The sequence below is a fragment of the Elephantulus edwardii genome, unplaced genomic scaffold (genome assembly GCF_000299155.1).
Source record: "Elephantulus edwardii isolate Elephantulus edwardi_28Jun2011 unplaced genomic scaffold, EleEdw1.0 scaffold00110, whole genome shotgun sequence".
NCBI lineage: Eukaryota > Metazoa > Chordata > Mammalia > Macroscelidea > Macroscelididae > Elephantulus > Elephantulus edwardii.
This window is the reverse complement of record NW_006399860.1, coordinates 6196584-6209199: the sequence shown is the minus strand read 5'-3', so window position 1 is coordinate 6209199 and position 12616 is coordinate 6196584. Positions and strand designations below refer to the sequence as shown.

Below are 12616 nucleotides of genomic sequence, written 5' to 3'. Positions count from 1 at the left end.
AGGAGGAGATTGTCCCTCCTTTCCCGGCAGAGCATCTGGTGGATTTGAACCGTGCGCCTCTGGGATTGTAGTTGCAGCTCCTTTCCACTAGACCACCAGAGCTCCCCTTGAAGAAATGTTTTAAAAAACAGTAGAAATCTGAGGAAAAAAATAAACATATCTGCAGGGTTTTTGTCTGTTGCTTTTCAATTCATTTGACTAAATTACTTCCACTAGCTCATTTAACTTTCCAAGGAAATATGAAGATACATAAAATATAGTTACCTTTTCTTTTCACATTGCTATGCAAAGCATACAAACATATTTTGTTGTTTCCACTTAACCATACAAACTTTACTAAAGAACGTAAATATTTAGTAATTATCAAAATAGAGAAAACATTCCTAGCAAGGCTTCAATTGGGACTCTAAGTAAAATGTAAAATTAGACAACTCTTATAATTAACTATAGCATCTTTCAAGGCTTATAGATAGAGTTCTTTTAAGTTAAAATCAGGAAGTTAAGTAGAAGACATCTAAAATTTGAACAATGTTATATGGAGAGGGTTAAGCCGGGCTACTCCTTGGAGCCAAGGATTCTGGGGCTTCGTCTGACATACTTTGGACACGTTGTATGGAGGCACAGGTCCCTGGAGTGGGACATCATGCTTGGGAGGGTGGAGGGACGGCGCAGGAGGGGAAGACCCTCTATGATGTGGATTGATTCAGTGACTGGGGTAATTGGGATGGGTGTGTCAGAGGCAGTGCGATTGGCACAGGAGAAGGGTTTAGGGCTGTTATACAAAAGGTTGCTATGAGTCGCAAGCAACTCAACGGCACATAACAACTACAACAACATATGGAAGGAAGCTAAAATACTATGGTCAGTACACTAAGTTACTAAGCTGACTGTATCTTTATCTTGTTCTTCTTGTTGACTGTTGCTGAATCAAGCAGGACTCATAGCTATCCCATGAACAAAAGGCCTGAAGCTGTTCTATAATAATTGACATTTATAAAAATTCATAGAGTTTCCAGAGGCATGCTATTTAGGAAGTAGATGCCACTTCTGCTTCCAAGCCTGTCTTAAATTGAGAGTTCCACCGAACAACTGTCTACCATTGGTAACCATTACATCATTTGACACCCCAATGGCACAAGGTTCAGCATCACAGCAACCCCAGGTTCCCTCAGTACAGCATAGTGACAAAAGAGTGCTGTACCTCTTAGAAGAATAATTCTCCAAAATATTGTAACAACTGATTTTCAAATATAAGGGCCCTCCCCGAGGTCTTTAAAGAAGAGGCTTAAATAAAATTTAAAATACCCAATATTTCTGCAATGTACAGTGACCTTATGTACAGCAGCTCTGAACCCTGCCCTGTCCTAAGCCAGTCTCACTAATTTCAACACACCAACCCCCACAGCCCCCGATACTGTATCAGTCCATCTCATCTGGGGTCTCCTTCTCCTACACTGTCCCTCCACCCTTCTGAACATGATGTCCTTCTCCAAGGAACGGTCTCTCTCCCAGCCATGGCCACACGCCTAAAGTATGTGAGATGGAGCTTCAAAATCATAGCCCAAATGTACAACCACAAAAAAATGGATTGAGAAATTATAGTTCATTCACACAATGGAATACTATGCAGCATGCAGGAGCAATAATTTTGCAAATTATTACCTAAATTGGGAGGAACTGGAGAGCATTATGCCACATGAACTCTGTCCCAGAAGGATAAATATTGTATAAAACCATTATTGTAGAATGAGTATAAGGATCCAAGAGGGATAGGAGAGGGTAAAAGCAGAGGGATGAGGATGTGCAGGGGGAAGGGAGATGAATCATCAGGTTGTACAATTTGATGAGCGGGGGATGAGGAAAATTGAAAGAATTTGTTCTTGAAAACAATGTAATAAAATTCTGTAAATAAACTAGAAGAAAATTTAAAAAAATAATTTTGTTAATATTATCATTATCCATGAATAATTTTAATTCTAATAAAAGGACAATCCTCTTTTGGGGGGGAAAAATCCTAGCATCTGTGGAGAGACTAGCTCTGGTGGCCTAGAGGCAAGGAGCTGCGCTGCAATCCTGAAGGGAGGTGGTTCAAGGCCACCAGGTGCTCAGCAGGAGAAGGATGGGCAATCTCTTCCCATGCTTCTGAAAACCTGCCTCAGAGTCAGCTATGGGTGGGTTCTACCTTGATGGTAAACAATAATCATCTTTATCTTATATGGTAAAAATTTCTATGACAAGTAGTCACTCCTCATCTGATGAAGTCTCTGCTGAGACAGCTCCTCTACTTGATAAAGGAAAGCTCAGGATTTAAATGAATATATGGGTCCCTTTCTCATGGTCCCAAATGACAATAAATGTTTTATTCCTCATATGATATTTCTTACCTACAAGCAAATACTGGAAAAGCCATAAAGGAGTAGGTACAAAGAGTAATAGGAAAACAACACTGTTTTCACTTCATTCATTATTTCTCACATACAACTTCAACAATCAAAATATATTTGATTTCTCATCATAAAAAAATCCTTAAATAGTGAGAGGAAATAAATAAAACTAGAATCAGAGTACATCAAATAGAAAACAGAACACTTACACTCTCAGGTATTGTTGGGAGTCCAGTCACGTCAGGGGCAATGAAGTAGGAATGCTAGTCAATGGAAATACATCACATAAGAGAGACAGAAGTAAATATTTGATATCACAAGATATGAGTATTAAAACAGAAGAAAAACAACTAAATTAAGAAACGCTATAGACTCAGAATGTGCTGAATTTTCAATAACTTTAAATGAGATTGGAGAGTTACATGAGATTTAGAAAATAATTTTTTCATGCAAAGAGTAGATTGTTGACTGAAAATATTTCTATTTAAATTGAACACTAAGACTATAAAAAAGGCAAAAAATCATATTACTCAATGTATTCTGTTATATATATCCATAATAAACACATAGGTAAGATAATTTGGCCACTAGAAATCTAGTAACATTTCTAACTTTATATTAAAAAGTTATAACAATTCTCTTATACATCAACTACTATATTTCTTAGTAACCTTAAATCATAATTTTTAAATAATTTTAAACCTTTTAAGAGAGCAGTCACTCATGTGAAATGAAAATAATTATTTCCTATCCTCTTTGCTTTCTCCTTCAGTATTGAAAATTGAAGTTTACATTTTTTTCCTTCAGTTCTTTCAGTTTGAGAAATGCCAAGGGTAGTCTTTCCTTTAAGTTTTCTAAATCCATATTCTTATACATATCATTATGTTAATTTATATTAAGTTTCCCTTTTAAATCTTGTTATTTCACTTTCTCAGTTCTTCTATTATCTTTACCAATTCTATGGAAAATCACTGAAACATACAAGATGCATCAAAAGAAGATGGAAGGAATAAAGTATCCCAAAAATAATCATCTCACATTCAACAGTTTCAGAAGGCAGCATAAAATCAAGAATCTATGATACTGAAGAAGTCTAAGCTACATTGAAAGCATTGGTAAAAAGTGAGATTGAGAGAATTGACAGTACACCATTTGAGATGTTTAAATAAAAAGATGTCACACCAGAAATGCTCACTTGTCTATGCAAAGATATTTGGGAAACACTCACTTGGCCAAATGACTGGGAAAAAATCATATGCATGCACATTCCAAAGAAAGATAGTCCAACAAAATGTGGAAACTGCACACAAATAATCACTATTACAAGCAAGAAAATTTTGCTAAACATACTTCAAAAACAGTTGCAACAGTATTGACAGAAAACTGGCAGAAATTCAAGCTGGATTCAGAAGAGGAAATAGAGTAAGGGATATCACTGTTATTACCAGACAGATCTTGGGAAAGCAGAAAATACCAGAAGGATGCTAATCTGTGTTTTATTGCCTATGCAAAGAAGTCTGATAAGAAACAAATTATGAATAACATTGCAAAAAATGAGAATTCCTAAGCATGTCATTTTACCTATTCAGAATCTGCATACAGACCAAGAGGCAGTCGCTCAAACAGAACAAGAAGAATGTGTGGTTTAAAATTAATAAACTTGTCCATTAGGGCTGTATCTTTTTACCATACAAATTCAATCTGTATGCTGAGCAAATAAACTAGACAACATGAAGAATAATCCAATCAGGATTAGAAGATTCATTAACAACTTGCAATATGCAGGTATCACTATGAGGTAAGTAAGAGGACTTGAAGCTCTTGCTGATGAAAATCAAATATAAGTCAAAAAGTATATAGATTTTACGAGAACAAAATGAAAACAATAATCCTTACAACTAAACAATAAGCAACATGATATTAAATACAATACTCCATTTTCAACAATTTTCTTTTATTTGGATCCACAATTAATGCACATGAAAGCAGCAGTTGAGATGTCAAAGTACTGCATTGAGCATACCTGTTGCCAAAGACCTCTTCAACCTATTCCAAAGTGAAGATGTCACCTTGAAGATTAAGGTGTGTCTGACCCAAGCCACTATGTTAATTGCCTCATATGCTTAAAAGAGTTGGACAATGAAAAAGAAAACATGAAGAATTGTTGCCTTTGAATAAAGAGTTTGATTAAAAATATCTTTCATTAATACCAGAAAAATGAGCAATTTTATATTAGTGTAAATATACATAAAAAAGTAAATTTTTTACATTTGTTGTACATACACCAAATAATTACATTTGTAATGCTGTCATGTTTTCCTTAACACTGACAAATTTTACCACACAGAATCAGAGCACAACTGAATTATCAAAAATTTATTTATTTTCTGTTCATATTCATTTACAAAACCAAACATTTTAACCACATAAGGACTTGCTAAAAGTTGGAAAGAAACATTCTGGTCAATACTGAGCATATCTAAACGAGTCAGAATAAGGTCAGTAAACATAGCCCATAAGTATAATTTTTCCTAGGTAGTGGAACATAAATCACAAGGTCTCTCAAACTCATCTCTTTGATAAGCAAAAATGTGATAGGAATTTCATACTATTAATATATTTTAACATCACTGCTACTGAAAATGGGGAATAATTTAGAAGGATTCTCATATCACTATAATTTATACCTACTATTAACAGATATTATGAACAGAAAATATATGCCAAATGATTTAATTTTTTAAAAGAATGAAATATATCATTTCCCAAAGGACTAGAGTGAATGAATATTAAAGGAAAGGCAAGAAGTGATTACTTGCCCAACTCAATAGTGATTTTTTTTAAGCAATCAGTGCCCTTTTAACTCACCGATAATAGGGAAGGCTGATCTTTCAGAACTTGCTCACTGGCAATAAATATTTCTTGGTTCTTACAGTATGTGAGAGAAAAAAATGAATATTTTACTTTGATGAGGGAAGTTTACACAATTGTTTGCTGTGTATATGAGACAGAATGATATAACCACATTGTCCGCTGAAAATATGTGAATATTAATTATAAATGTTATCTTAAATGCTGATTTGCTAAATCTTATACTAGAAGGAGCCAAGGAAAGTATTTGAATACTGAAAAGATATAAAATGCTTTGGCTATTTATCTTAGAACAGCTTCAAAATAAGAATTTTCATTACACATTAATTTTTCATAAAATCTACTCTGATAGTCTAGTGGCTATAATGTCAAGTATTGAAAAATTCATGTGCAAGACCATTGATGAAATATGAAGTAAGAAAATCATAATAGTCTTTTTTAGGACTTAAAACTTTTTTTCCAGTACTGAAAATTTTACCAAAACAAAAATGAATTATTTTCTATCCATTTGTAGGGCAAGGAGGGTAAACTTTTCAATTCAATCTGGCACCAAGAAACACCTATTCATTCTTGAAGATAAAAATTGTAATTCCAATTTTGTGACTCATTAGCAGGGCAGTACTGGGCGTCTTATTTTAGTAGTCTACTGTTGGGATCACATAAAAATGTTATGTGAACTGTATACAAACATAAGACATTATTTTATCACTCAGCTAATTTTACCAAAACTTAAGATGTTAGAACTGAATAACAGGTATGCAACCTTCAAAAGCTAATATAGGCTGTGGATTAAAAATTTAGAAGAAGTAAGGCTTACTTGTGAAATTATATAGAAATAAAAAATCATTCAAGTTCCTTAAAGAGGAACAATTTAAAATATATTCTGCAAATATTTCTAGAATAAGATTTAGCAACTCCAATTCACTAACATATGAATATACTATGACTGTCATTTATTGCATTCCCCAAATATCTGATGGATTCTCTCTTTAAAGGGTGACTTCTCACTAAATTTCACAGAGAAAAGAGATTATAAAAAAAAAAAAGTTTAACTTCCTTGCCTAACTCACTTCCGTGACTAACTCAAGCTAAAATCTTCCAGTTCACTGTTTTTTCTACTCTACCCTGTGGATTTTCTATGCACTGAGTACTTAAGAATTTTAGTATCCATTGACTTATGATTCTTAAGAATGAAATAATTTAAATATCTGATATCTTTCTAAAATACTGATGTACATCTTCATAATATGATACTCAAATAGGTAAAAGGAACACATATCTCTTATTAATGGCTTACAGTAGTTGCTTCATTAATCTTCTTAGTGTTATATGCCATCGAGTCAGAACCAACTCATAGCTGACCCTCCAGCAGGTTATCAGAGCAACTAGTGGATTCAAATTGCATGCCTCTGGTTGGCCACACAGCCCCTTGCCACTAAGTCACCAGAGGCCCATTATTGTAGCACCAACATTTTCCTAAATCCCACAAAATGTTACAATGGCTTTAAAAATAAATTACTTCATTTTTAAAATAAAACAAGATTTTTGTTCATTCTCCCTGATCCTTCTGCTTGGCCTTAATACTTCATTTCCTTTAACCATAACCATGCACATTGGCTTCCATGCTCCACAAATCTAAGAACTGCACAGATCTAAGAATCTTTGGACTACCCTCTAATTCTTTCCTTGCCTATCCTTTCATCATTCACACTGTCTGAGTGGGCAATTCTAAAGCTTTGAATCCTAGCTTTCTATGCTGTACTCTATATACTCTATCTTTGAAACAGTTCAATAATTCCTACAACTAGATAATTATAAAATTTAGGTTTAAAAATGCAGAACTGTCCTTAGCTCTCCTGCCTCTAATTTCCAAATGACTACAAAATTGCTACTTCGGCAGTAGGCAACAACTGAAGTCAGGGACATAAAGCAGTAAAGACGTTCAACGTAAAGAACACTTTAAGGTGTAAGACAAAAGGAAGTTTCACACAAATGAAAAACAAGCTAGTTCTAACCTTAAAGATATCACCCTGTGAGAGACTTTAGTAAAAATATATATAGATATAGATTTTAAAGGTATGTGAGAAGCATGATTATGCTTTCAAGAAAGTGAACAGAATGACTGACCAGAATACACAATCAAATTAAGAAGGAAAAATAAATCGATATGGGAAATAAAAAAGTTAGACTGAAAGTTCAGCCTAAAGATTGAAAATTCTATAGAAAAGGGAAAGCTACAGGAGTTTTCAGAACAGAAATATATAAGTTTAAAAAAGATTAATCTAACAGGTCTTTGCAAGAAGGCTGAAAAAAGAAAAGACTAGGTAAAGACTATTATTAAAATACTATGATCTTTAGGTAGGGTGCTGACAGTAGAAATTTAAAGAATGATATAAGAGGAAAATATTGTTAAAAAGAGAGAAACTTAAACTAACAATAATGTTATTATCTAAGAAAAAATATAATCAGGTTAACAATTATGTTAGCAAATACACAAGACCTATTAATACTGCTACATATATGTCCAGTTATTTTTCCTCTAAATTTCTCTTGTATTTTTCATCTTTATGGGGTGGGGGGTAGTTCATTATCTTTTGGGAAAAACCAAAATCAGTGTGAATAAATTTTAACATGCTACTCAGCATGCCAAATTAATTAAGAATATTAATAAAAAGAGTTCTTTTAAAATTGTGAATTTTCAAAAACTACATATGTGTTTTTAGATATAGATAACATAATTCAATGAACATTTCAATAGTAAATTCTCTACTCCACAACCAGTTTTCTGTTTTGTGAACTTCAGTCATATATTTTTCCAGTGTTTAGTAATTATATCAGAAGATGTGTTAAACCAAAGGAAAAGGGATTAGAATCTAGAACTTCTGCACAAATGCATGCTAAAAGTAGTTTTAAGTTGTTGTTGTTATTATTGTTTCATTTTTAAGGAGTGTCTATATACCTTTATTATCTACTGGTTTTAAAAAGTCAGTGCATCTGACAACCAAAATATCCTCCCAGATTTGGTTATTTATAATGTACAATAAAAATATGATTATCATAACTACTAAATTACACAGTCAATGTGTCAAGTTATGACTGTTAAAGTGTGTCTAAAGTCTCAATAACATCACTAAGTAATATCAGTAAAAACACTAAAGTTTTCTTTAACTTTAAAAATGAGAGATAATAATTATGACAAAGAGATTCTTGAAGGTGTGTGAGAAATTGAGAGAAATTGTTATTTCTCCACCAAAACAATTAGAAACTGAATACTTACCACACTTAAGTTGACAGGAGTATTTGCCTTTGGGACTGGTTGGTCATAGAGAGACTTGAGAGTTTCATTCAAATCACTTTCCTAGATAAAAAATAAGTTCATTTCATAAGTGAAGTCTATATCAAGTAAATCAATAAATACTAGACAAAATCAAAATCTCTGTCATTCCATTTTCCCAAACTCAAACCCAAGTCTACTTTCAACAGATTGATTTTGATTCTTAATGATCTTCTATCAAGTTTCCAAGTCTCTAATATTTTCTGGAAAAGACTGTCCATCTGTATTCCATGGAGCAGCTGGTAGACTCAAACACAAGATATGTAGTTAACAGTGTAATACATAATTCATTAAGCCACCAGAGCTCCTTCTATCTCCTATTGTTGTTGCTGCTAAGTGCTGTCAAGTCAAGTATAACTCATAGCGAGCCTATGAAGAAGAGATCTGAACCCTGCCCTATCCTGTACCATCCTCACCATCTTTGGCATACTTGAGTCCACTGCTGCAGCCACTGTGTCACTCTGTCTAGATGAAGGTTTTTCTCTCTTTTATCAACTCTCTAACCTTTGCAAGCATGATGTCCCTTACCATGGAACAGCCTCTTCTAACAACTTGCTTAAAGTATGTGGGATGAAGCTTTGTCATCTATACCAAAGGAACATTCTGTTTAGGCTTTTTCAAAGACATATCTGTTTGTTCTTTTGGTAGTCCATTGGATATTCAGTACTGTTCTCCAATATCACACCTCAGTGGCATGGACTCTTCTTCTGCTATCCTTACTCCAGTTCTCAGATACATAGCAAGTTATCAAAAAGATTAAATTAGGCACACCTCAGTTTTCAAACTGACATCACTGCTCCTCAAGAATTTAGAGAGGCCCATGCCTAAAGACTTTCCCTATTCACTGTCTCTTGATCCAACTGCTGCTACCAAGCAATGGTGTTGATTGTGGATTCAAGAAAGACGAAATCATTGATCATTTCAATCTTTCTCCATCTATAATGATGTTACCTATAGGTCCAGTGGTGAAAATTCTTGTTTTCTTGATGTTGAGATGTATTCTATATTGAAGACTATAGTCTTTTGTCATTTGTCCAAGCACGTCAAGTCTTCCTCACTATCAGTAAGCTGACCTGCATAATCCAGATTGTTGTGGAGCTCTCTTCCAAACCTGATACCACATTCTTCTTAAGAGTATAATGTTTTTAAATTATTTTCTCAGAATACAGATTGAACAGGTATGGAGAAAAGATACAATCCTGACATACACCTTTCTTAATTTTAAACCATGCAGTGTTCCCTTGCTTTGTTGTACTCATACAAAACCCATACCTAGATTGTTGTGCACACAAAGCAGGTTTTATATGAGCACATATAAGTGTTCTGGGTTTCAGATCTTCTCGGTGTTACCCATAATTTGTTACAATCCACACAGTCAAATGTCTTTGTATAATTAAAGAAGCACATACTTTCTTCTGGCATTCTCTGCTTTCAGCCAGGAACCAAGTGACAAGGACAATGATAACCTGGTGGCCATGGCCTTTTCTCCTTCCAGCTTGAACCTCCCTGTCAATATATTGTTTTGAGTATTTTTCTATGATCTTCAGCAATCTGTTGCTTGGATGTGATATTAATGAAATTGTGTGATAATTTCCACATTCTATTGGATCACCTTTCTTGGGAATGGAAACAAATATGGATCTTTTCTAGTAACTTAGCCAGGCAGCTGTCCTCAAAATTTCCTAGCATAGAGTAGTGAGCACATCCAAGGCTGTATATGTTACTTGGAACACATTAAGTGGTATGTCACTGATTCCTGGGGTCTATTTTTTGTCAATGCCTTCAGTGTAGCTTGATCAGAGCAGTATTATCCATGAAGAGAACAAAATGTCATTAGAAAAATAGAATAGAAATAAAAAAAAACAAACAAAATGGATGCCAAAGATATTCTGGAAATTGCACTAGAGCATCAAGAAACCAAAACAAAGAGAAAAGACACTGCAAAGAGCCAAACGGAAGATTTCAAAGGGTAGCTCAAGAAAACAAAGCGTAACATTATAACAGAAGGTATAGAAAGCAGGAATACAAGAATAAAGCAATTAAATCCAAAAAGAATGAGACTGAATAAAAATACCAATAAAGGTTGCTATCAAGTTATATAATTCAACAATTTTCCAAACTCATTTTAACATGACAAGTACAATTTTTAAGGAATATAAGAATTTAAGCAGGTATTGTTGTTGTTGTTGTTGTTGTTGTTATGTGCTGTCGAGTCGCTTGCGACTCATAGCGACCCTATGCACAACAGCCCTAAGCCCTGCTCTATCCTGTGCCAATCGCACTGCCTCTGAAACACCCATCCTGATTACCCCAATCACTGAATCAATCCTCCTCATAGAGGGCCTTCCCCTCCTGCGCTATCCCTACACTCTCTCAAGCATGATGTCCCTCTCCAAGGACCTCTCCCTTCTTACAACATGTCCAAAGCATGTCAGACGAAGCCTCAGAATCCTTGCCTCCAAGGAGCAGCCTGTTCTAACCCTCTCCAGGATCAATCTGTTTGTTTTCTGAATATCCAGGGTACATTCAATACTTTTCTCCAGCACCACAGCTCAAAGGCATCAAATCTCCTTCTATCCTTCTTAGTCATTGTCCAACTCTCTGATGCATAACAAGTGATTGCAAAGGCCATAGCCTGTATCAGACGAACCTTGGTCTTCAGAGTGACACCACTGCTCTTCAGTACCCTGGAGAGGTCCCTAACAGCAGACTTTCCCATCGCAATACATTTTTTTATTTCCTGGCTACTGGTGCCAAGAGTGCTGACTGTGGAGCCAAGCAGACTAAAGTTGTTAACAATCTCAGTCTCTTCACCATCCATCCTGATGCTGCCATTGGTCCAGTGGTGAGAATCTCTGTCTTCTTAACATTGAGCTTCAATCCATAGTGAATGGTGTAGTCCTTGACCCTCTGCAGCAAGGATTTCAGGTCCACCTCAGTTTCAGCAAGCAGGGTTGTGTCATCTGCATAACGCAGATTGTTAATAGATCTTCCACAAATCCTGATGCCACACTTCTCAGGTATTATATGTTTATAATTGGAAACAGGAGTGGCATCCACTTCCTAAACAACATGCCTCTAAAAACTCTATGAACTTTGAGAAACGACAATTGTTATAGAAAGGCTTCATGTCTTTTGTTCATAGGGTCGCTATGAGTCATGCTCGGCTTGATGGAAATCTACAACAACAATAACATAAGTTTACAATACTACAGGTAATTCTAAATAGTTTCTAAGTAGCTACTGGTTAGTGTTTAACCCATAATAACTGCAATTGCGTAAAATGTAAAACAAATTTACAGAATTTGAATGTTATGTACTTGTATGTGCACACTCACTTTTCCAGAGATACACATAAACCCAATAATAAATATAGAAAAGATTGCTTTTATAGAAACAGCTACTACTTTATCTTTTACATTTTTATGTTGGAAAAAATAAAGCAATGATCTGATCAAAGAAAGTATGACTTTAAGGAATCTGAATATTAAACACAAAGCTTCTCAAGAATTCTCTTTTGATATGATCCTGAGCCTAAGAGGGAAGCTCTAGTGCTGCTGATAACCTAAAGGTCTTGTCTCTGGTGCTTCTAATCTACCAGTTACTCTTCAGAAGGAAGATGGGAAATCTTCTTCTGTGTGATTTACTGTCTGAGAAAACCACTGGCATGTCAGTGAGTTGGTTGCTACTCAACACTAAAAACATCTAAGGGCCTTTGAAAGTATGTTCGTCAATTTGTCTATAAGACATTTCCTTTAGAAAGACTTTAAGAAGTCCAAAGAAGGGGTTGATATAAAATAATTTCTTTTTTGAAAATATAAATACCAAAATGTATAAATTATATTGACCCTCTGTCTATATTAAATTCATTTAACTACACAAATTTTACAGAGCTCTGTTGGCCTACCTGTAAGATGTTGTTGTTGTTGTTATGTGCCGTCGAGTCGTTTGCGACTCATAGCAACCCTATGTAAAACAGCCCTAAACCCTGCTCTATCCTGTGCCAATCACATTGCCTCTGACACAC

General features: G+C 34.8%; 1 protein-coding gene across 1 annotated transcript in view; it reads right to left on the bottom strand.

Annotated features, from left to right (window-relative positions):
* DENND1B (DENN/MADD domain containing 1B) overlaps positions 1-12616 on the bottom strand; it is a 414540-nt gene that overhangs the window by 190673 nt on the left and 211251 nt on the right. Inside the window, 3 exon segments of the mRNA XM_006903679.1 lie at positions 2594-2647; positions 5253-5312; positions 8533-8613. Coding sequence (XP_006903741.1) covers positions 2594-2647; positions 5253-5312; positions 8533-8613 — 195 coding nt within the window.